Below are 27095 nucleotides of genomic sequence, written 5' to 3'. Positions count from 1 at the left end.
AGTCCTCCCTCACGGTAAGCCGGGTGGCCCGCCCACCCCATACCACTATTTCGCCGGCCTCGGTCTGCGAGACTGCCTGGCAGCGAATGGACCGTCGTTTGGCAGTACGCTATACAGATTGCACGTAAACGTATTTAGATATAATGTCATCATCATCATCATCAGCCGGGGTCAATCCACTGCTGGATGAAGGCCTCCCCGAGCTTTCTCCATCTCTCTCGGTCCTGTTTCGTTCGGTGCCACGTATTTCCGCCGAACTTTACCAGTTCGTCAATCCAGCGGCTTTTAGGGCGGCCCTGTGGCCGTTTCATGCCCCATGGGTACCACTGGATGACGGCATTTGTCCAGCGGCCGTCCTTTTGGCGAGCAATGTGCCCCGCCCATCTCCATTTCAGCTGTTTGGCAACGTCTATTACATCGCGTACTCCTGTCTGCTTCCTAACCCATTCGTTTCTCTTACGGTCCTTTCGCGTGATGCCCAACATACACCTCTCCATGCCTCGCTGTGTGACTCTTAGCCTTTGGACATCTCTCGTGTTGAGGGTCCACGTCCACGTCCACGCAGCCATACGTGAGCATGGGTAGCACACATTGTTTGAACACCCTACGCTTAAGACATAATGGTAAGTCACTCTTGAAGATACTATTCAGACGTCCGAAAGCACTCCATCCCAGCTTTGTTCTTCGAACAATTTCATCGTGCATGCTTCCGTCTATGGACACTTGCTGTCCGAGATAGACGTAGCTGCTGACTTGCTCGAGTTGGGTGCCATAAATACAGATAATCGCAGGGTCCGAAAAACAGTTACTCATCACTTTTGTCTTTGAGACAATCTTTAGACCGACCGTTTGACTGACAATGTACTGATTTTAAATGTTAAGACTCTTATTAAGTTCAACATGCAAAATTGACGGTGCATCATGAGTATTTAGAAGCAGTGGCGAAGTGTCGAGGTAAGCTGTTAAGATCCGACGTAAATAGTGCACAATAAACTTTGTCAGTCATAATTAGTATTAGCTGTCATTGAACTAAAACTACAAATTGCTGATCGTGTCAGTTGTTTTTTTAAATTCAATTAAACCCTGCCTAAATCAAACCATAATAATTTAGGTATACTATGGGCAATACGTCCAAAATAGTGCAATTTTTAATCATCTTGTTGATGATTGCGCGTTGACTGCGGGTGGAACGTTAATATTTTTTACACTGCATTTGCGCAAAGATTCTTATGGTAACCGTTATTGGGGCTTGAATATGATAATGAAGTTGGACATAAGCATTTGGCGCCAACTGTTAATGTTCCACGATGGCCGCGAGGCTTAAGAGTCGGCCTATAGCGTCGTGGGTCCCTGGTTCAATCCTGGGTCTGGCAAGTACACATTTATTGTTTTTCAATTTGTGTATAAGTCAGAGTATGGACCTAATGGGTTGAGCAAATGGCTGACATCCATTTCTCGTAAAAACAAAATCTTTTAATACAAATCACCACTCTGTGGAGGCCCATAGATCCTATTAGGATCGGACATGGTCGAGAGAGAGTTAATGTTAATTTGTTTTATTGAGTGCTTACCAATGGTTATTATCCGATTATTTTTCGGTTATCTTCAGTCACCCATTTTTCTTACGTTTTTGTTTATTAATCACTGCCTTCCAATTAGCGCCACCAATGGAAAGAAAATTAGAAACCTAATTATTTTATCGTTGCAAACTTTGTTACATAGTTCAAAGACTTCCAGTGTGTCATGTTAAATCGAGCACTCCAAATCAGCTGTGGCTGTGATCATGCCAGACGCTGAATTAATTATTGTATATGTTGTATATTGGTTGCTAAGGCATCCTGATAAATTCTTTTCTTCGTCATTTCGTGCTACCGAAGGTCGCTCCAAGTTTGTACATTTAATCCTTTTGTAAGCGTCGTAAGTATACATCCTTTGGGGGGCACCCCACGGCCCCATGGCCCCCATGCATGCTAGCGAGACCGGCCCGCAGCTATATCACTCCGCCTGTCCTGGGCGGAAGGTAGGCAGCGGCGGATAGGCGGAAAATAAGCCCACACCTCGCACGTCAAATAAACCCATTTACGTGAAAGCGATATAGATGTCGGATATATATAGAGAAATTGCCTTTTATTGCTCGTGACATATTGTGTGCGATACGACTCAATGTTTTTTTCGGACCTGAGAATTGACATTTGAAAATGATTTCGAATATTGTTGTGATAATGGTAAAAGAAAATCTGACTTCGGTATGATTTCATTTTATGATTCTTGATGTCAAACTCTAAGTAGGCTTTAATCTACTTACCGTACCATTGTCATTCAACTTAATTTCTTTACTTATTGAAGCCGGGAGAAATAAATATCTTCGACTCCATTATTCGGTGGCATTTTCGAAATGTTTTAGTTGTTTGTTGATTATTTTTTATTTACTATCGAAAAATGAATATAATATATTAAACTTTGGCTGAGAAGCCGTTACAAAATAATCAGCATAAGACGTTTGAGAATATTACGGTTTGTTACCGTAATGGATTTCAGGATTTTCACTGCGTGTTTTTTTAATAGCTAACCGGATCCCTTTCGCCATACCTGGAGCGGCGTTCGCATTTATACACCTACAGTACACTTCATCATATTACTAATATATCTTGAAAATGCCGCCGATATATTTAGTATAGATTTTATATATTCCTATTTGGACTAGGTTTGTGAGAAGATGATAATTCAATTATTTCCAAAGAAAACTTTGGCACGTCACGTTAAAACCAGCCAAAATCTATAATATCAAAACTAGTTCATTTGGTTTATTTATTGCGCTTCTCGACCTACTGCCCTTTGTTTCACTTGGATGGCAATATTTTACAATCAGCCAAATACGTTGTCAGTGTTTCACCTTTATAATTCATTTAAGGAGTATGGAGCTACCGGGTATATCTAGTGACGGAATTACGAAACATTACATATTTTCTGTAACACTAGACTACAGAGAAGGGTGCCCGACGGACAAATCATCCGCGTCTCGATGGTCAGTCATGAGGTCCTGACGAATTGTAAGATTTTCAAAACAGAAAAAAAACATGCGCTAATTATTTATACCTACGTGTCGTCAAATAATTCTTATACGGTATATTTTATATTATACTAAGTATATCTTGCTATCTATCCCAGAGGATGCTATCTTCGGAGGAGGCCTTCATCCGAAGAGGGGTTCTTACAAACCAAACAAACCAAACTATTAGTTAAGTTACAAATACAAAAATATATACTATATAAACGTTACATTGCACTGTTTAATATATAAAAATTATTTATCAGTATTATACAAAAATATAATTCGATAAAATATAAAAAATCATAGATAGATATATATATTCACAATAGATATAATTATAGGTTTTATATACATTAGATATAGTCAATTCACTGTCATTTACTTTTTGTCTAAGAAATAAAAAGGCTTTTTTATTTTATTTATTTATTTTTATATCTTTAAAATGTATGTAAGTACTTTGGTAAACTAAAGTATTTTATCACCGACGTGTCTTATGTTTGTCATAATATTATATTTCACTACTGTATTTCGTCTGCTTCTCCTCAGTTAAGCTTTTCAAGAAATTAGGCGTCTGTTAAATTAACTTATCCAATTTCCGCTCAGAGCACGAGAGTTGGCTCTTAGGACAGTGAGACTCGTCTGTTTCCTAAGCAGTTAACGTTTTACCATTCCGCCTGTGTAATAGTGAAACATTAATAACACTAAGTAACGTAGTCACTGGACTCCACACTAGGGTGAGTTATACTTTTCAAACAAAACAACACTCGTGCGACGTGGGTACTTTTATACATATGTACCTAGTGAAATAGTGTGTCGCATTGAATGAAATCCCCGGAAACGTGTCGTGGCAATTACGGCCCCTACAGTGTCACGCGAACTGTCCTCGTAAGACGGAAACTGAACCAATTGTCTTTAAAGTTAAAGTATACAAGAGGTCGGCGAAGTTGCTAGTTACTTATTACTTACCAGTGAAAGCTCGTCGTAAAAAGGTGAAAGTTCTTACCCATAAATATTAATTGAAAATTAGTTTTTTTTTTAAATTGTAAATGCATTAGGTAATTTAATTTGACATATTGGTGGTTCACAATAATTATGGATCAAGTCCAATTTTCATAAAATTCTGATAAATACAGTGGCTATAGAAAACAGATTTCTAAATTGTGTGTTAATATCAAAACCGTAGCTACAATTTTCTACATAAATGGCAATACTAGTATTGATAAGACATCAAATTGAACGTGAATATGTCCACGACAGTTCCTTCAGCAGTATAAAGAGGTATTTGCTAACATTAATTTACTAATAATAACAAAGCCTGAATATACTTTATGTTCCGACTATTTATTTAAATTGATCCATGTACTATCAAAATATGTATATATCATCATCAGCCGGGGTCAATCCACTGCTGGGTGAAGGCCTCCCCAAGCTTCTTCCAACTCTCACGGTCCTGTGTCGTTCGCTGCCACATATTTCCGCCGAACTTTACCAGTTCGTCAATCCAGCGGCTTTTAGGGCGACCCTGTGGCCGTTTCGTGCCCCCTGGGTACCACTGGATGACGGCATTTGTCCAGCGGCCGTCCTTTCAGCGAGCAATGTGCCCCGCCCATCTCCATTTCAGCTGTTTGGCAACGTCTATTACATCGCGTACTCGTCTGCTTCCTAACCCATTCGTTTTTCTTACGGTCCTTTCGCGTGATGCCCAACATACACCTCTCCATGCCTCACTGTGCGACTCTCGCCTTTGGACATCTCTCGTGTTGAGGGCCCACGCCTCGCAGCCAGTAAGTATATATAGTGAAAACATTCCTGAATTTTTCAAAAAGGAGTTTTAACTGTAGGTCCAAATATCTCAGGATCCATTTTGATGGACTTGATCCATAATTATTGTGAACCACCCATATCTACTTAGTATTATTATTCATGTTAAGTGTTAAATCGTACAGCTGATATTAAAAAATAACAGGTAATATGGTGGCGTGTGTTGACATCCTGTTTAAATGTAGTTTTTAAATAATGTCTACTCTTTTTTTGTTACAAAATTAACTACCTACTTATTATTTTATCAATATATATTATGTTCAATATTTGAGGCTTTATTGACATTAAGTAGGGCAGTCGAGCTTATTTTGGCCAATGGTGTTTCGCAAATAATTTTTATTTCGTGACAATGTCAACAATGAGCAATCTCTCGTCTTGGCAATTCGGTTACAGGTAGGTAGGTATACCAACTGAGAACATTATTTTTAAAGCGATTTGACTGTTTTGAAATATATTTAGAATTTGATAATCATATTCTAGAATCTAGAAGCTCGCACTTTTGTTGATTCCTCTACAGCAGGGGTTGCAGGGGTTCACAAACTTTATCGTCAAAGGGAACAATTTTGATATAAAAAATATATTTTCTGTTTTTAAAAAAACATAAGGCAAAAAATGAAAAAAAAATCATTGTGTAAACTTACATTTTTAACTAAATATACATTATTATTACTCTTATTAATATACTAAAAAATAATTTTTATTTTTTTCACCATGTGATTTATGCGATTGTTTGTTTGAAACTAAATCCTGAAAACTAGGCTCAAAGTGTGTGGCGTGAATACGAAAAACAGATGCGATATGGTTGTCTGTTAATTTTGATCTTAACTTTGATTAAAATCCATTAATGCGCATCCTAAAAAATGTTTTTTTACAAATATAGGTACTTCCAAATAAAGAAGCCATTTGATGAGCATGTTTAACCATAATTGGATAAAGGACCTTCACCCTTTGTAGAATTCAATTGAATTTTTATCATGATAAGATGCTTTTGCTTCCATGCTCTCCTGCAAATCTATTGATTGTCGGGAACAGTACTTCGCACATCTGCATACACAAATATCAAAGTGTCTGACCATTCATACTTGCCAGACTTACTTCTCAATATTCGATATGGAGAATAAAAAAATAATACAGATTGAACATACTTAAATCTCGCGACAAAAAGTCACGCGGGACACACTTTGTGAACCCCTGCTCTACAGTCTTACCGCATAGTTTTTTTGTGGATTATATAACATTTTCAGGTCCCGGGGTCCTATTAATTTGGGGGACATGGGTTATCGCCTAACGCCCTAACCCAAGTCCCCCACTAACTAAAATAGGTCATTTTTATATTGTTATTCTGTAAAACGGAGTTCTAACAACTAGTTAATAATCGATTCATTTATTCGGTGCCCTGTTAAAGATTTGATGCCCTTATTGGAAGAAGCGATTAGCAGTGAAAATCTCGGTAAAATTATAAAATATGTAATAAATCGGGAATCATATTGCAAATAATCAGAATCTTATCATTCAGCGGTTCGAAACTAGGTATATTAAAATCCCTAAAAGGCGAGCTCGGTCGATGAGGTAACGAAAGACTAATGCATGAGAAAAGTGCAGAAAACAGGAAGAGGCGTTCGTTCATCCAGTAGATTGAGGGTTCTTAATGTTGATGACGTTTTGTTTTTAAGTCACTGTCCTTGTTCTAGCAGTAGCAGCATATTAGCAAAATAACACGTATAACTGGTATAAAAACGACGTTTAATGTTTAATAGGAACTTATATTTGATGCGCTCCAATAAGAAATGCAATTAAATTATGACGTATTAGTACTTACCTGAAGTTTATTGAAATTGAAATGAATAATCCTACATACGAGTGAGATTGATAAATGAAAACCTCGCTATTTTAAAATTAATATACGAATTAGCATGAGAAACTCGGCCGTGTGACCGATTGCGGGTTCTTTTTAATAAATTTAATGCTTGTCATATGCGCGGGTAAAATTTACATCATAACGATTTGTACAATATTAATGATATCAAAATTTTCATTAGTTTATTTTTTATTCCGCGCAATGCCCATTAGCGATTTTCGGTTTAAGTGAACCTGTTTTTACAAAAACCCGTTTTGTTGTTCCAGTAGTCTGTCGCAAAAATAAAGCTCTCCAATTTAAAGATAAAATATACTGATGATTAAAAATAATACAATTTTTTAGTGTATTTAACATATGATAATATATAAATCGAGGTATATATTCAGGGCTTATTCAACAAACTACGAGTACTCTAGTCGCGAAATTTCCTGATAACGCAAATGCATAAAATGCATGTGTCATGGTTTTAATATCACGATTTTCGTATAGTCAATCTAAACTAATCGGAGTTTCTTATCGTTATTTTCGTGATGGGACAAGTATTCATTAAAATATTTTCTTTTTTTAAGTTCAATTGCTCTTTTTTCAGTCATGTTTTTTTTTAATTTTTCATTTATCATGTCAGACGCATTTAGAACGTGGCAGGCAATTAACGTCCTGCCTCTGAGTTAGACGTACTGCGAGTTGGCAGACTGATTTGAAATAATTAACGATTATGACTTTTCATGTATGTAATTTTCCTGAAAAAACAATGATAATATTATGTACATAATATGTGTATCGGTAATCTAATTTATATTTGAATCGAGAAAGTAAATTGCCTACAATTATTTAGTTCAGTGGTATTACCAATATATATAGTATGTATAAATATCGTATACGTACTTACGTAATGTTTTTTTCCTCCGATAATTCCACGCAAAATTCTGATACCTATTAGGTTTGACATGGCCTTTACATTATTGGTTAACTAAACGAGAATTCATAAAAAAATAGTCATTATTCACGGAAATATTGTAACGATCGTGCTAAAGCTAAACGAATGTTTTAATTAACTATTTCTTTTATTCAACGAATAATTCACAATTTTAAAATTTAAAAATGTACCATTCTAATTATTGAACGGTGTTGATTGAATTTGAATTTGAACACACAATTGAATTGGTGTTTTACTTTTTTCAAAAAGATTTTTTCTATTGGTTAAAATATATTTTCGCAGAAGTGTTTTTCACAAATTATGTATGTTGAATAATGTTTTGTTTTAATAGATGTTTGGGTAAGCGAAAAACTTACAAATTTTACATTTATTATCAGTTGAATGTCGGGTAAATTTGAGGCTTCGGCGGAATAACTTTTATTACAATATGTAAAGCGAACACATAGCTAATGTCTAGGCATGTACGTTCTCTATTCGTTTTCACGTTCCTACGTGAAATTTTATTATTATCCGATTACATAAAATTTGCATCTCTTTGCAAAAGGCTGTTCAATAGCGTTCGCAACAGGTGGTTGGCGTACCTCAGTTTCAGTCAGTCAGCGCACATCGCTTGTAAGGCGGATGATGTCATTCCGTTTGCGCCGACGAAAATAACTCCTTTTTATTATGTCGGGGTCGTCGCCCGCTGAACCATCTCCGCGGAGCCTCCTCAAATGATAATTATCGAAATATACCAAAAACAGCGTTTCATGTGGCTCTTAATTTCGTATTATGCAATGATTTAAAATCTAGTCTCTATTTCGTCCTTATGAACAAATTATGCGCGATTTTATTACTTACTGGTTATTTAAAAAAGATATTCCAATAGAATATCTGCATTATAATAATATGACTCGTATCGTCGTCAGCTGGGTTCAAGGTCTCATTTACCGCCTTGCATGTCTCTCGGTCCTTGACCTTTCGCTGCCACGTATCGTTCGCCAATCTTGATCATTCGTCGATATATCTGGTTCTAGGGCTCACGTGATAGTCATTCATTGCATATTCGTGCATATTTGCCATGCTTTCCTTATTCGTTGACATATTATTTTACACTATAGTTCCCATAGCCTAGCTACTAGCAGCAGCAAAAAACGGGACGTCTTACTTTTTAAGCAACATCAAAATTCTCCACTTTTCAACAAATACTCTCGGATGAATTAAAAATGGTCAGTTGTTTTATTGAGTTGATAAAATCGGCGTTACTTGTTCAATTCAACATCATAAAACACCTAGTCATGTGCAGAATTTTACAATACATTTAAGCAGCAGAAAGAAAAATAATTTACAGGATAAAAAAAAATTGTTTTATATTATTTCGATAGGTAGTTAAAGAGTTTTGTAGCTTGTGTTGTATCATTTATCGATATTATAGAAATAAACATAAATATTGAACTATGCTCTTTTTAGGTTGTCCCACTTATTGCTCCTAAATCCTGATTTTTTTATTTCACATGGCAAAAATCCTGATTTGGTAAAATTATCTGGCAACGCTGCTAGCTAGTCACTTCGTACACATTAATATCATTGTCGCTTTTCCTCCGCGGATTTTTTAATATAACATTTTATGGACAAAAAATAGCTATATCATTTAAGCACACTGTGACACTAGGCGTTGATAGAGCTACTCGGCTATTATATTCGAATAAGGGCTTCGGTGCATTTAATTATTATATCAAAATATCCACGTGGACGGTTGGCTAGCCACACATATTGATTTATGCAGGAATTTGACAATAAAGTAAGTATTTCTAATTTTTATTATTTCCAAAGTAATGTTTTTATGATAAAATTAAATTAAAATAGGCATTTTTTTTGCTCCGGAAAGATGATGGAATAAATTTACACGGTTAGATTGGATGTATAAAACACGTTATCAACAGAGTGTCTTCCCGGGCGAAACAGTGATTGTAGAAGTTCGACACGTGTACAGAGCTCACGTGTTTTGCAAACCAGACTGAAGTGTTATTATTGTCACCTTTCACATCTCTTTCTGATGTATTATTATGTATCTACTCCAGGGGTTTACAAAGTGTGTCCTGCGGGCCAATTATGTCCCGCGTGACTTTTTTTGATGTTATTCTGTATTATTTTTCATTCTTCATATCGAATATTAAAAATTACATTAAAAATTAAATATCCTCTGGCAAGAATCAAATGGTTTCTTTATTTTGAAGTACCTATATTTTCTATCTATATAAGAAACATTTTCTACAATGAGCTAATTTATAAAAACAAACTTAAGATCAAAATTAACAGACAGCCATGTTTTGCGTCTTCACACCACAAATTTTGAGCCTAGATTTCAGGATTTAGTTTCAAACAAACAATTGCATAGATCACATGGTGAAAAAATTAAATAGTAGTTTTAAGTGTATTAATAAGACTAATTATAATGTATAGTTAGTTAAAAATATACGTTTACACAATTAAACAATTTTTATTTTTTTTCCCTTTTTAAAAACAGAAAATATTTACAAAAAAGGCAGCCTTACAAATATTTTTGATTTAAAAATTGACCCTTTGACGAAAAAGTTTGTAAATCTCTCATCTAATCTATACTACAGATTTGGAGGTACGATTAGGTGTCGTAATTATGCAGTCTCATATTAACTGATTTCACCGATATTGCAGACTATAAACACACGTAAATATTATATAATCGAATTATACCACTGGTGGTTTGAATATATACTCGTACACAAGTACAATGTTCATTTGATAAAGTTCTCCTAAAGCTAAAGTTCGCTTAATTTCCTTCACGTATTTCATACTGACTGGTATTTATTTATCAATGGCTTTATACCTCAATCTGCATATTTTATGACTTAAATAGAATATGTAGCCGCCGATATAAATTGGTGTAATCAAATGAAACTAAATAGCCACGTAATTGAATTAAGTTATTGTAAAATCGCTCTAAATAACACCCATAACAAACGGCGTGTAAACTCTAACCACAATGTTTTCGGTTATTATCACAACACCGATATTGGAAAACCGCTACATACTAAATTTGTAATTATATAATATTTAGATTTGATTTTCAATTTCACTTAATTTTATTGCGGTGTGAAATGTTGTAAATTTGCGTAGGTACGAAAGTGAGTAATATAATAGCAAACTGTTGTTATTAGTGTGCAACTATTTACATATAAAATATAACCGATGTGATTGAACTTGCTAAGGTATATATTATATATATTTTTTTTCTTTTTAAATTTTCACTTATATTTTCTAAATGTTATGAAATCACAACGCGAATGATTACAGCTGACGACTGACTCCCAGCGATCGCAAGTTTTTCAGTATTTATCAGGTTGTCAAGCCGCTGAAGTCGTTGCTAGTTGATCAACTATACCTACGTGTTACGTGGCCGGCCCATCGCATACTGTGAATTTCGATCGTAGTTCTAATTACTACTAGTACTCTAGTTTGGAAGAAAATGATGATTGTTTCATATTGAAATAAATGTTAATTGATATGAACGAAATATGCTATCGAAAATCTGGATAAAAACTACCGATGGAACTCACACATATGGCTACTTTAGGACGTCACCGTAGTCCACTTTCGTTATTTGGTTTTACGTATATGTCCTAAATAGCATTTGACGAAATTGCATATGAAGTGATGTGTTGGGAATTGGGATAATATAATTTTACATTTTGATTTGAAATCGGCGTCTCGATAAATGTTATCACTGGTTAGATTCATAAACAACTATTATCTCCCCTTATTTCTGCAGTCAACTGTTATATCCGTTATCGCCGATCATTTCCCTGGCTATATTTTTCCCGTATCGCTGCTCAATGTGGGGCTTAGTGTGCTGAGCTTAAACTAGCCTCTGAAATTCTTGACTATTATCTACCCATTACTTGCTTTCTTCTCTCCAGCATCGTTAGTAAACAACGAGCACTAGTTCGAGTGTCTGTGACGCGGTAGTGCCAGTGTACACACAAGATTAGAGGTAGATATCGGTTCTCAAGACTAAAAGTTAGATCCCTTGGATTTTAGTCAGGTACTACGATTCATGGCAGTAAAAGAGTGAAATAGGTTAGACAACCTGAATTTCGTCCTGGCACAATATTGCGGCGATCACTATACTACTTTTAAGATGGTCATACTCGTGCGGACGCCAAGTTAAATTGATAAAATTAATGATCACTATGACATTAAAAAAACTGGTAATCATTTTGTAATAATTATTTTATACTAATTTTTGTTTCACAACATAAACGTTTTAAAATAATATGTATTTATGAATTGTCGTAGACGTATCCTTTATATTTTTTATTGAAAAATAATACATTTTTGGATTAGGGAAAAAAAATCACTTACCTAGTAAATGTTTACTTTATGACATATTATGTATGTTGGTACCTACCTAACAAGTACATATTAATTACGGTATGCACTAATTATGCAAGGAACTATCCATGCACGACTCCATTATATTGCCTTCGTCACTTGTGTGTTGGATTTCGCAAGTTCTCTCTCAAATTGCGTTAGGAAGCTTTCCATGGAAGACGGATGTAGCCGCATGAAGTGGGCGTCTCCTCTCGGCTTTTCCGCTCCGCGACCCCTTAGCGCCTCACACCCTTTAGCGCCACTACTCCCTACAGTGGCCCTCATTTGGTCGTTCACCTTGGCAACGTAGTTACCTCTTGCATCACCTTTATCATTCTATCTATCCAGGAATTTTATTTTTCTGTCGTTGAGCTTCGCTAGGAAATTTTGTGTTCGTTGACCTTATTTCCAGTTAATTATTTGATACGAGGGTGGGTCAATAAGTCCTTAGAAAAGCCGACAGGTGGCGCGACTAGTACTGCAAGCGGTTTGTTTTCATGCAGCGGCACTACCGATTCAGTATGCTGCGAAGTTTCAATCAGATTGGTCGGGTTGTTGTGTGTTTCTCGTACATTTAAAAAAAAAATTTGCTTGTGGAAAATGGAAAAATGGAAAATGGAGAAAATTGAGTTTAGAGTTGTTATTAAACATTTTAATATAAAAGGGTTAACAGCAAAGGAAATAAAAAATGAGTTGGATTTAGTTCACGGCATATCTGCTCCTTCACTTGCAACTATTTATAACTGGTTAAATGAATTTAAACGTGGTCGTACATCAACAAAGGATGAACCACGCTCAGGACGTCCTGTAGAGGTGACTACACCAGAAATGATCAATAAAATCCACGATATGGTGTTAAGTGACCGAAGATTAAAGTTGAGTGAGATAATTGAGGTTACAGGGATCTCAAAAGGTAGCGTCATTTCTATTTTACATGACAAATTGGGCATGAAAAATATTTCTGCAAGATGGGTGCCGCGTTTGCTCACAGTCGACAATAAACGCAGTAGGGTGGTGGCCTCTAAAGCCCTGTTGTCGCTCATGCAACGCAATCCGGATGAATTTTTTCGTCGCTTTGTGACTGTAGATGAAACATGGATACACCACTATACTCCCGAGACGAAAGAACAGTCAAAGCAGTGGATTGCGAAGACAAACCATGTCCAAAGAAGGCGAAAACCGTAAAATCAGCTGGTAAGGTTATGGCTACTGTATTTTGGGATGCACGTGAAATTATTTTCGTTGACTATTTGGAAAAAGGAAAAACAATAACAGGGGATTATTATGCATCTTTATTGGACCAGCTAAAAAACGAAATTGAAGTAAAACGGCCTCATTTAAACAGGAAAAAAATCCTCTTTCATCAGGACAATGCCCGTGTTCACACATGTTTACGATCAATGGCTAAAATTGAAGAATTGAAGTTCGAATTGGTCGACCACCCACCGTATTCGCCAGATTTAGCCCCCAGTGACTTTTTCCTTTTCCCAAACTTAAAAAAATGGCTAAGTGGACAACGTTTTTTTTTCAAATGAAGAAGTCATCGATCGGACAAATGCTTATTTTGAGGACCTTCCGAAAACTTATTTTTCTGACGGTTTAAAAAAAAATGAGAAACGTCTAACCAAGTGTATTGAGCTCCAAGGAAATTATGTTGAGAAATAAAAAAAAATACAAAAATGTTTTAATGCTTTTTTCTAAGGAATTATTGACCCACCCTCGTATAATAGTGAGTTTTTACTATCTGTGAAATGACTATCAGGCTTTTATCTTCTTCTTATCTTACCATCCCTAAAGTGCCGGCTAGATGCTCATGCTTTACCACAAGCTTACCCGCGCAAACCGGTTGTATTGGAAAGCCCGTGTGTATGGACGGGAAAACTGTAGCTCGCGCACACCGAAAAGCGCTGTAAAAGTATTTTTACAAACCATACAGCGCAGGCAAGTCGCTGCCGTCTTCACGGAGGTCGGCCACCATCAGACCGATCATTGCTCTATCATCAGCTGATACCCAGAACAGGAGCGTCTCATTTAAAAAAATAAGTGTAATCTATTTTGTATGTCGTCATTGGTGTATTCATTGAATACATTCATTCATCAGCAGTGAATGACCCATTGTTAATTTCCCTCCAAAATTCACTCTTCGGCATTGCCGGGTAGAGGAAGGACAGATTCTTCTGGAATTGCGGCCACGACTAAATACTAAATGAGTCGCCTGCACTGCCACAAGAATCTGACACCATTCTACCTACCTAACTACCAACAAAAAGAATAAATTTAATATAACAATAATTATTTTGTTTCTGCAATCCGAATATTCTCTGTTGGCAGAAAGAAATATATATTTTTTATAGATTTCTTCAAAACCCACAGAGTTCGTAATACTCTCGTACATCATGCTATTATCCATTCATCTTGCGTGATAATAATAATAAAATTGCTTGTAATATTTACTGTCACGTTTTCGGCTTTCTATATTATCACCATTAAACTTTTAATGGCTGGATTAGGTCATGGATTTCAAAGCATTTACGTTACATAATCTAACTCTACAGAACAACTTATAGGTAGATGTATCCTTGGCTCAGTAATCCACGATCAACTTGTAAATTTTTATAACTTTATCTAATCTGTCTGGATTACTGTTTGTATATCCATGTTTATTTTAGTTGAGTACTTTTTTCGAAGTATTAATTTTGTTATATTTTGTCATGCGCTCGTGTACAAGGCGTTGGTAGTTTTATATTATGAGTTTGCGTATTTTATTATATGCATTCAACATTCAATACTTCAATGTTTGTAACTATAAATTATTGGTGGAAAACCCTTACTCTGAGAAGGCAAAACCGGTAGGTACCTACTATTCATGTAATTGTATGAATTAAGAACATTATTTTGGTGTCGGTGTCGAGGTAAATTCTTGATAAGTTAAAAAAAACTACCTGCAGGGTTATTCCAACTAGTTAACACGATAACACCTTTCTGTTATTTTCCTTGAACTGAAATAACACGAATGTTGCTCGGGTCAATCCTGAATACATGGCGGTTATCTCAATCGCAGTCATTTAAAAAAAAATATTATGTCCCTTTGTCACGTATTGTTTAACTTATAAAAAAAATGGTATTCTGCATGCACGTTTGTAATGTATTATTATATATTGCACAGATGTAGGTACATTGCCTTTAACATATTTCGCCAAATCAATGAGTTTTCACAGCTAGCGAGCGTAATTCTATATAATGGTGAAATTGTCCTCAATATTGCATTAATTAAGTTGGTGGTAGCGACGCTGGCCGCATTAAAACCGTTAATCCTGACAATTTATATCCCGGGATAATTAACTCTTAGAATACGATATAGCATATTTATCAATTTCGACCAAAATCTTTATTATTCTTGCATGTGAATATCGTATTCGATTTATTGAAGTTGCGAAGATTACGCTTTCCTCCTGCATTCCGATGCACGTTTTATCGCGAGTCTTCACTCAACAACAATATTAATAATATATTTCGCAATTCGCCTAAGTAAAACACTGAGTATTATGCGAATCTGCTCTGATTATCGTAATTTAATCTCCTGTCAGCATAATACTGCGATATTATACAACTTTCACGTACAGTCATTCGCAATCGTAGTTAGGTAATTCGGCAGGTAATCTTTAATTATTTATGTATGTACCTACTCGCTTACGTGTATTTCGGGTATGGTCCAAGTATTTAGATTAGTCTGCTTTCTGCCGGGAGCGGTGCGGAAATGGACACGGCGTTTTGCATATGTAAATCTCGTAGAGCCCCAGTCTACTTGACTCAAATAATTATTATTATAACATATACCTATTTGGCGTTGTGTGAGTCAAATATTAATTACGATCTATAGCAGGCATGTCCAACGCGTCGGTCGCGAGATGGATTTTGGTCGGTCGTACAATAGGCCCATCAATTCAAGAACTATCGTTTCCAAATTAATTATGAGAAAGCCCACGTGACCTCATCGAATCGCTTGATTCGTGTTGCTCCACTCAACCATCATCCATCCACCCTGCTTTAAACTGATGCGCAGTCAGTCCCCCCAACCGTCGCGCAGTGGGCTCTTTGCACGATGAGCGCGAAAATTTATAATTTTCACGACGAATAGAAGAATGAGCATTTTTTTGTGACGATAGTGTTTAATTTTTATTGCCTCAGTGTCATCAGCCAAATATAATAAGTTTGTTCAAGTTAATGAATGTCAGTGGAAGAGTGTAGTAGATCAATTGCCAGTTTTGATACTGGATAGTAGTTCATACCCTACCTGAAGTTGGACATGCTTGCTTTACCTATGGAGTTTTCTTGTTTATTGCAAAATATATACGATCGACTATGTGGAATTAATCAATATTATGCGTGAAATCGAATGTAGACACGGTGATGCACGTCTTTCCACGAAGTTAGTATGTGTCAATTGTTAGTGTTTATTTTCAAGACCAAAACCCCCACATAGGTTTAAATATTTCTGAATATTAAGAATGTCTTGGTTTAGAGTCAGATATATTGATATTCGCTATAATGGGTTTAAAATGTTAATTTTTAATAGTTGTATCGGATCAATAGATAAACAAACGCATGGATTTTTTTGTATAAAGATTGTGTCAGAACAACTATTGTTTCGGAGAAAACGTGTAAATGAACTGAAATATGAGAGGGTTGGAAATGCGTTTTTTATTAAATAACTTTCAATATTAAAAATGTGGTATGAATCTCAATCTAGAGCAGTGGCCCTCACGTCAAATTTAACTGTGGCCGCACATCTTCAGTTCTATGGAAACGTCTGGTAGTCGCACCAAATTTCACTTTTCTTGTGATTGAAAAAATTAAAGCTAAAGTTTATTTACTTAAGAAATGTATCAATTTATTTATAGATAAGTCCATTTAATAAAAGACGTTTGAACATTTTAGTACAATCTATTTACATATAATAATAAATAATACAAATGGAAATTCCTCAATACATATTCTGTCAACTGGCTTTGATATTTATTTATTATGAAGTGCATTACACTGAATGATCTTTCACATTAGGTATACGGTACAGTAGGAAAAATCGACAATATTAATAAATCAAGTGTTGCTAATTCTTTGAATTGACTTAATTCTTGGTCAACGTATAACTTGGACCAAACTTTTTCAACAATGGTATTATTAAATGGTTTTTAGGTACTTTATCATGAGTCATGAATCATTTCCAATAACGCATATTTAACGTTAGCCCAGTTAATTAAATTAAATACTTAAAATGATGTTGGTGGCCGCAGCAAAATCATCTGGTGACCGCGCATGAGAACCACTGATCTAGAGTCTTCATCTCGTCAATTTCAGGTAGGTAGTTAACTATAAAGTAAGGAAAGATGAGTTGGTTTTGGGTGGCTAATTTTTCTACATTAAGCATGAAGGTTGTAATAATTTATTTCTTTGATAAATATAAATTAATAATGTAAAACGTAGTCCTATTCATTCGACTATGCTGGGTTATTTATGTATCCTTGTACGTTGAACTGAATAATATTTTTTGTCCATTTTTACGTTTTTTTCCGCATAGTTAGGACATTATTTACCACAATGTGGGTGGGGAAGTAAACGTATTTTTTACGAAGATTGGGAGGACGATAATTTATTTACACGGGCGGCCATTTACAACTTTAAGACATTCACGAAATGGCAGGATTAAGTACAAAAAAGAAGTAACATTATTAAAACATAAAGTGGCAATAGTTACTTAAGTCCTTAATAGTACCTATATAAAATAATCCGTTTTTAAAAGAATCAAATTTATACACTCATGCATCCATTTCGTTAAATAAACCCTATCTTTAGAATTTACCAAGCAACATCCACCTGACCTCACTATCACACAAATCAAATGTTATCAATAGCCTGAATCTATCCACTGCTGGATGAAACTCTCCAAAGTAATTCCATTCTTCTCTGTTTGGTGTGTTGCCACGTAATTCCGCTGAACTTGACTATTTTGTTGGCCCAGCTGCCTCTATGTCTACTTTTCGAAGGTTGCATATCATCTACCCACTACTGCATGATTATATTTGTGTTTTCGTGTCATGTACCTATTGTATCAATTTTCATTTTCAGTTTTAGCGAGATCTTAATTTTGTTACCTTGTTTATTTCCTTATCTAATCGTTACATGTTTGTATTTTCGCGTTATGCTCAGGATGCATCTTTGCATACTACTTACACTTACGTATTACAACATGTAAATTTATTATAGCGATATCTAAATTCTACTTCTACTTAGTTTGCACACATATTATATTGCTCCTGCCAATTGGCGTGATGTAACGAATCCTGCTCAATTACAATGACTGGGTGGGAAAGAGGAAAGCATTATGTACCTATGTGCAGCCAAGGAAGTTGAGCTTTAGCGCCTTCGGAATAATACGGAATAATGGTCTAATATTTCAAGATGAAAACTTACATTTTTTTCAGCAACTTCTTAGGTAGTTATTTGAGACTACTGATTTTACGGTGTATGGTAGCACATACTGACCTAATATTTAACTTGAAACTAAAGTAAAATGCGAAATGCGAGACACTTGTCGTAAAGCAAACGTCGAATGGATACAACCAAATATGATACTTTGGGAGAATATATGAATTTAAGGTAACTACAGATTTACGTATATTTCTATGCCTCCGACCCCCGCTAAAGCCAGTAACATTTGATAGTATGGAAAGAACTATAAAATTGCAGTCAAGACAAGGTTCTAGAATAGTTGTCAAATGTTCAGAGATTTTTTTAAAACCTTGTCAAATAAAATATAAAAAAGTTTGCATCAAAACATTGAGTAATGTGAACAGTACATAATAATTAATAATGTTTATATTATAAGTACTCATTTTATCGTTAAGACGTTTTTGGTCGCGATGTTTTTTTATATGTCATCATATTGACGTTTAACAACGTTTTGGTTAGATTTTGTTTTAATTATTCAGTGTCCTCAAAAACATAATTTGACTCTTAACTTAGATGCATTTAAATTCGTTAAATTTGGCCATCATTTTGCTGGGGTGATAAATTTCCTGAACGTTGACAAATGGGTGTGGATATAATATATGGAAACTGATGCTGTCCTCAAAAAAAGTGCAGTTTGTTTTATTATATTTAGTGGAATGTCATAATGATCAACACTTAACGGCTCTCGTGCTGCAGTGCGTAAGGCATCGATTCCCGGTCAGGACACAATGATTGGGTTTTTTTTCTCAAAGCCTGGGTGTTTATAATTGTTCAAAATTACTAACAACCACCTTGTACGAAAAAGCAAGGACATGGTTATTAATAATTCTAAAAAAAAGATCCAACACTTCTTCTTTCTTAGTATCCGTAGTAATGCGTGTCTGAAGACTAAATGATTTCAGGTGTACATAAGTAAGACAGAAAAAGTGCCCACCACCACCCGTCATATATGCACAACCGTGGATATGCACGGCCGCTTTCTATGACGCTTTAAACGTGTCTGAAAGAAGTGATTTTAAGTGCTCATTCCGTCCCGAGACGGAGCCGCACGGGACTGATGCTGCAACCATGCACCGTAGTGCTGAAAGAAGAAAGTTAAGAAAGAAAATGTTTGTTTTTGGACTGGCTCTGCTGTCCGCTGACGTTAAGCGCTTTGTGTACCCGCATACTGAGTGTCACGAATTGAAATGGATGAGTCTACAGAAGAGTCGGGACTATCCCGCTCCCCATACGACGCTGCAAATTTCTCAAATGCCGCAAAGTTGGCCTCGGTTGCTACCAGATCTCCATGACCAATTGGGCCCGTGTGAGGACGGACCCTGGCAAACAGCTCCGCTCGTTCGAATTCCATAAGCGGGCAATCCCAGAGGATGTGTTCAACATCTTGGTGGTCATGCCCGCAGGTACAACCCGGCCCATCTACTATCAAGCCAAACTCGTGGAGTCTGGCGGCGAAGTTGCCATGGCCGGTGAGGAACTGGCTAATCCAGTGCGAAGGTTGGAGTCTTCTAGTTTGGTGCCTGCAGAATACGTCTGGAAAAAAACGGTAAGTGTGCCGCCCCTTGGGGGAGGCGGTCCACCTCGCCTGCCATGCCGCAAATGCGGTCTTGTACACAATGTCACTTACAGTCTTCCTGTAAGGAACGTCCTCGGATCTCTGCGGTGGTGTCAGATGGACACCGGCGAGTATTGTGCTGATCCCCCTCAAGAGGAGGGTGATCGATCCTCTGACTTGGACGTGCAGATCGAGGGGTAGCACCCCCGCGAGTACGGCAAGCGCGTCAGTAGAAGTTGTGCGGTAGGCTTTGGTAAGCGAGATCAGCGCAAGTCGCTGCCCGCTTAATAGTGCGCGTCTCACGAGAGTTAAGGAGTTTACTCGAGAATGCCAAATGCTGGAGGCGTAACCGGCAATTCCCATGAAAATTGCGCCGTATGCAACCTTAAGGGCTCTAGGCTTAAGTCCCCAATTGCTGCCCGCCATTCGGGCCATTCTCTGATAGGCCGAATTGGCCTTAGAGACGGCCGTCTTGGCGTGGTGAACGAAAGACAGCTTGTCATCAAGAATTACTCCCAGATACGTAACCCTTTCGGAGAAACGCACTGAGGTCTGGCCAAAACGAACCGTGGGCGGCCGTCGAGTTATGTTGACCCGAGAACTACCCCTGAGGAGGACAGCTTCCGTTTTGCTCGGGGCAAAGGTCAGCTTGTTCAGCAACCCCCAATTAAGGATTCTGCCCAAGGCGTCCGTGGCTGCACGCTCAAGTGCCGGTCGGCTGGTCGCCCCAACAAGCAGGAGCAAGTCGTCGGCGTACGCAACGAGCGTGCAGCCCGGAGGCAGTGGCAGGGACAGAACGTCGTCAAACAGAATGTTCCACAGAAGGGGTCCCAGGACGGAGCCCTGAGGACACCCCATGGTGGTCCTCCTGTGAATCAGGCTGGGGCCGGAGTCGTAGGTTATCTCCCTATTGCTGAAGTAGCTTTGAACTAAGGCAAAGAGGTCCCCGGGGATCTGTTTCAGCCTAAGCTTTGCCAGAACCAAGGGCCACCACGCAGTATCAAACGCGCCCGCTATGTCGAGAAAAATCCCGGCAACGAGGTCCTTGCCAGAGCTCTCCACAGAATCGATCACAAAGCGAATCGCATCCTCGGTGGACTTTCCGGGTCTAAACCCAAATTGTCTTTGCGAGATTGGACAGTTTTCCGACAGGTGGGACTCAATCCTGCTGTTTATCAATCTTTCCAATATCTTCCCGAAGACGGGAAGGAGCGTAATCGGTCTATACGCTTTCGGGTCACAAGGAGGGCGACTGCCGGCTTTGGGGATCACCGTGAGATGACCCTTTTTCCAGCAGTCGGGGAATATGCCACTACTCATGCATTCTTTGTAGAGTTGCGTGATCTCGTGTGAGGCAAGAGACCACGCCCTTCTCGCTAGCGCGTTATCTATGCAGTCAAGCCCCGGGGCTTTGCCAATCGGGAGGCTGGCAAACAGGATCCCTAGCTCGGACATGGTAGTGGCTGCGGATCGCGGAGTGTTTAAGGGGAGCAGCGCATAGACGCGAAGCTGCTGAAATCGGTCGTTGTCAATGTCGAGCGACTCGTTGTCCTGCGGGATAAGAGCATCCAACAGGACTGTGGCGGACTCTTCAGAGCTATTGGTGAACGATCCGTCGGGGCGCCGTACCGCCGACATGACTTTTCCGGGCCGTAGGCCAAGCTTCATCACGCGGAAGGGGGGGCCCCACGGATCATTGCCACCCATTTCAGTGACGAACTCTCTCCAGTGCACCTTCTTAGCCTTACTGATTGCCTTTTTGAACTTGAGTCTAGTGGTCCTGTAGGTGACCGCAAGCGGATGGTCCGCGTGCAGCGGCCCCTCCAGCGATCTTCGCGCTGCTTGTAAGGCCCTTCTGGCCCTCCTCATCGTGTCTCTCAGTCTTGTCAGTCTCGGCTTCCACCAGGGTGCGAGGTTCGGCGGTCTCGGGGTCGTCCTTCCGATAGTGCCCTCCGCTTTTTCAATAATGAGATTCGTGAGGTCCTCAGCCGCAGCGTGCATGTCCTTTGGCGGAGGGCGCGAGGCCATCCTGTCCAGACCCTCAGCAAACTCGCGGTCAAAACGTACCCAGTCGGTTCCCTTGGTCCTGAAACGCCTCGGCAGTGACTCGCTCACAAGTGGAGCGAGAGACGCGTGGCCCCTCTCGGTCCTGTAGGCGAACGTGATCAGACGGTGGTCGCTTGCTGACGCTTCCAAATGGACAGTCCAGTTCACGACGCGTCCGGCAGAACCATTGGATATCAAAGTGACATCAATGTGAGATTCCCCATTGTTGGTAGAGAATGTGGCTGGACCATTAGAGTTATTCAGCACCGTCAGGTCGTGAGTTGCCACGAGTTCCTCGAGGGGCGCCGGATTGTCCCGGCCAGACCGCGGCCCCCGGGGGGCCCACAGCCATGATTGAACGTTGACGTCCGCTCCCACTATAATCTGTTTGCCGCGGCATGCAACCAGAATTTTATCGAGCTGCTCGACGCATTTCAGGATGTTTACGCTGAATTTAAAGTAAGAAGAGACCACCACAATGGAGTTCCCCGATCGGTCGGAGACCTCCGCTACGGCAAAGAGTTCGCTCGACAAGTGGGCTAGGTGTAGCACCACTAGGGTAGGATTCGCAACGAAGATGCAGGCCATGGACCCCAGGCCGTGGTGCATTACCCGACCCCCACTGAAACCCAGGTTGGGGCCGTAGGAGTAAGGCTCCTGCACTAGGACCAAATCGATGTCCATTTCCCGAACCGTCTTGATCAGCTCCGCCGTTATAGCCTTCCCTTTGCCCGCATTTAACTGACCGAACCGAATCATTGAATCGAATAATCCGTTCGGTTCCGCTCCTGTGCCATTGCGTACTTGCGCGCTGGGCAATCAGGGTCGATCGCTGCATGTTGATGCGGCTTCTTGTGCCTGGCGCAGGCCGGGCACTTTCCGGGGGCCTTAATATTAGGGCATTCAGCCCTATCGTGTCCTTCCTCGGTGCAATGGCCGCATGTGGCGCTTCTCGCCGAACAATTCTTTGCCATGTGGCCGTATAAGTGACACCTTGTGCACTTGACGACGCCACAAAAGTCTTTGGTTGGGAAGGATTCCCATCCCATATATATGCGCCCGTCATTGATGAGCGCTTCCCTCACCTTTGCCGGGACTGATATCACCATGTGACATTTTCCGATTCTGGGGCCTGCCCTGTGGCTCAGTTTAACATGGCGGTATGCCTCCGAGGGGAGACCCGTGACCTCTTGAGTGTTGGCCTTAATGGCTTCCTTAAGGTCGTCCTCCGTCGTCTTGACCGGCACGTTGAATACAATTATCCGCGGGAGCCTTTTTCCTGCGATTTCAGCCCGGAGACCGGCCTCCTTTAGACCAGGAGCGGCGGCCAGTCGTTTGGCCTCTTCCTCGGTTCTGGGGTGAATGATTACCCCACCTCCACGTACCATTCTCAAGCCCGTTATTTGGACTTTTAGTTCCGCGGGCACGATGGCTTTCTTGACGACTTCTTTAGTGGCCGGAGACTCCATTCCTTCTTGTGTAGGAAAAAAGAACACGCCGGGCCTTGCGGCGGTTGTTGGTGGCACAATTGGCCATTCCGGAGAAGTCTGTCTGACCGGCTTGGCGCCTTTTCGAGTGACGTCGCTCCAAGAATACTTGGTTCCTTCACTGACTGCGTCACCAGTGGCAGCGGCAACCGCGTTTATGTAGGAGGCACGATCTTCCAGTATGGCTTTGCTGGATTCAAGCTTGATTGCGAGAGACCAAGTCTCCGCGACGACTGCCTCCAGTTCCATTGTTATCGCCTTAATTGTCGATGCGGGGATATTTCCGTCGCCGGTGAGTAATTCTTTCACTCTTTGGATTGCTTGAGCAACCTTAGTAGCCCCGTTTTGTGAGTCCGTAACATCCGAGTCGGCTATCCTATCCCCGGGAGGGGCAACGCTCTTTGGATTCTTGGCGTTTGGCCTCGGGGTTTCCTCGGAGTCCTGTGGTATTTCCTCAGCCAGGGAACGTCTTTCCTTCCTGACCTTTTTGACCTTCTTGTTGGCCTTGGTGGCTGCCGCCTCTTCCTTCTCTTTTCTTTCTGTGGCCGCTTGGCGTTCGGATGCTTTGGCTTTCACGGCAGCTTCCGCTAGGATTTTTTCCGCTTTCAGATCCGCAGCCTTTCGAGCAAGGATTTTCGCCTTTGTGGCAGCCTCCGCCCTAGTTCTCACCGTTTCCTTTTCGGATTTGGTGGTGTCAAGCACTGCATCTGTGTCAGAGTCCTCGGAGGAGGGGTCGGATTGCGTATTGTACCAGTCCTCGGGAACTATTGGCTTATCCCCTCCCGGGGGCGGATCGACTGCAGGTTTTCCCATGCCGTTGCTTTTCTTGTGGAGTTGCTGTGGAGAAGCTTATTATATAATATATATATATAAGATTAGTGGCATAAGTAAATGACTAAAGTAAAAGAAAAAGTAAAAAAAAAAAAATTTTTTAAAATTAAAAAAAAAATTATATATTTTTCAAATTATTGAAAAAAAATATTTAAAGAAAAAAAAAAAATGTTATTTAAAAAAAATATTAAAAAACCATTTAAAAAATCCTTTTTTAGAATTATAAAAAAAAAATAAAAAATATTTCTAAAAAATATATATAAAATATATATTCTTTATTAAAGAAACTAGGTAAATGATAATATTCAATTCAATAAAATAATCTAAATTAAATTTAAACTTAAAATATATATGCAAGTAATATTATTAATAAAAAAGTCCCTCGAAGTTTTCGATTTGCTCCAGTAGTTTCGAGAAACTTCTAGAAGGATTTGCAGTTAAGTGTAATTGCTATGCGGATTTCGAAATTCGATTCTTCCAGATCATTCGAGAAAGTTCTGGAAATCGTTCAAATCAAAACATGAATAATTTGCACGTGTTCGGGGAATGGTACAATACAAATTATGGTTTTTTGGAGCTAGAATCGGTTGGTCTGAACCGAATTTCTTCGGACAAACACCAAAACGTTGAGGGCACATACGCCTGTATCCCACAAACAATTTATCACTATAGCCCAAAGGGGGCCTTCACAATGTCACAAATAGCACAAAAAAGACAAAAAAAAATGGTTTTTCACTCGATTCACGAAGAACCTTGAGATTTTCCCAAAACTTTCCGACGACTTCGAATGCAAGGGGGCTCCCGTCGACGCCTGGGAGCAAAAACTGACTTTTCTGAAACACTTTCTCGCGACACTTTATCAAAAAACTAACATTCAAAAAGATTTTCCGGCTTTACGGCTTTCCGGAGGAATCTCTCGGAAAAGTTTTGTATCACCAGGTTGACATTCATGAGCCAAAACAGAGAAACCTTTTTTTTTTCAAAATCGGATGACTTTTCGATTTTTAAAGCACAAAAGACCCGGGAGCTACACGATGTACGTCTTACTCGAGAGTTTGTGGCAAAGCCAGTCACATAAGTAAGACACTCATAATATGTAATAGCTTCTCTTATTAACACGTTGATCGCCATGGGGGTCACCGGTGACCGGCATTGGATTACGTTCAGGGGGCCATGGGGGTCACCGGTGACCGGCAAAGAAGACCTGAGTAGAGTTGTTCTACAGCGCCGGCGGGCACGCGCGCTGTGCATTTTTCGATACGCCGTGACCGGCATGGCCCTTCTGTATATTACTGCCACTTGGCCTGAAAATATGTCTTCCCAGTCACAAAATATAGGCTCACTAATGTAAAGAATGTACATAATGAAAAAAAAAGTTTTCCTTTTAAATTTTAAATGTGTTTTTGTTGATATAAAAATTAAAATTAAATAGATTATAAAAATGTAAGTTATAAAAAATATGTAAACAATAAAAAAATAGAATAAAAAAAATGATTATAAGGTATGTATACGTATATTTCCAGTTTATGTGTATCCAGGTATTATACTACCCAATTTGAAAACTTTTATTCCGTATTTGTGCCTTTTCTGTTTATTATACTATCTAAATCTAAATATAATTCGACCGCGAAATGGCACCATGCTCTCGTCAACACATATGGACAGGTGACCGGCGAAGTGGCCGGCCCGGCGCAATAGAATAAATTAACTTGTTGGCGCCGCGACGGACACATGTGGCCGGCACATCATAAAAACCAATATTTACGTAAAAAAATCATCAAAATGAAAAAAAACATTATATTCTTTCATTACCTATCAAATAATACCTTAGAGACAAATAATCATTTTTTAACTATTTTATGTAAAACTAGTTGGCGATCAATGTGTTAAACGCGGCTCATACCGGCTCACGTAATAGGTGAAAGAGTACTAATTTTATTCGCCCGCATGTACTAACGCTACCAGGGTCACGTCGGGCGGTGGGTATCGAACCATTTCTCCTCTGGTCGAGGCACGGCCGCCCTTGGCCCACTAGGCCGCCTTCGCATCACAGTCTCATTATCGCCGACTTAAGATGTCTTCAGCATATTGATCATATGAATAACAACTGATATCGACTGATCGTATTCTCAGTGGGCACGCACACAAGAGGGAGGTTTTCGGATCTAGACACCCCAGTGGTCTATTCACTCTATTCTATACACAGAGCGGCTATCGACGGTAGTTTATCATATTTATTTATTGCGACGGTTAATTGTTCAGTATGTGTTAAACATCTAGTGGTTGTCGTATACGGTGAGCATAAAAGTTTTTGCGACGAGTGTCCCAAAAACAAATTCGCTAAGGTCTCTTAGTCTTATAGAAATACTACGTAATATTATGTAGTAGTATACTGGGGAATTTAAGCCAATTGAAAGAATCTACATTTTTTTTTTCATTTGGGACGAATCGTCCTACGATTGTTCCGAACATAACTCTGTTGGCCCTGTCCATTGGGTTCTTGCACTGAATCAAATACGTATTGCAAAAAAACAACTTGCGTTTTGTACGACTTCGTATTTATACAAAGATGGCCACCTCTACGAACTAGACTCTAGAACTAGTTTACT

At 39.1% G+C, this 27095-nt stretch overlaps 2 protein-coding genes across 11 annotated transcripts in view; one reads left to right on the top strand and one right to left on the bottom strand.

The window, feature by feature from the left end:
• LOC147068969 (uncharacterized) overlaps positions 1 to 27095 on the top strand; it is a 619588-nt gene that overhangs the window by 73291 nt on the left and 519202 nt on the right. The window lies entirely within an intron of this gene.
• LOC147068970 (uncharacterized) lies at positions 22924 to 25193 on the bottom strand. The gene is made up of 2 exons (XM_085951545.1): positions 25045 to 25193; positions 22924 to 24503 (listed from the first exon to the last, which is right to left on the bottom strand). The coding sequence occupies exon 2, from the start codon at positions 24466 to 24468 to the stop codon at positions 22924 to 22926; it is 1545 nt and encodes a 514-aa protein (XP_085807671.1). The 5' UTR covers positions 24469 to 24503; positions 25045 to 25193.

The sequence above is a fragment of the Rhyacophila brunnea genome, unplaced genomic scaffold (genome assembly GCF_057557595.1).
Source record: "Rhyacophila brunnea isolate RB1 unplaced genomic scaffold, BYU_Rbru_1.0 scaffold_24, whole genome shotgun sequence".
In the NCBI taxonomy this organism is placed as follows: Eukaryota; Metazoa; Arthropoda; class Insecta; order Trichoptera; family Rhyacophilidae; genus Rhyacophila; species Rhyacophila brunnea.
This window is presented reverse-complemented; position numbering and strand designations above follow the sequence as displayed.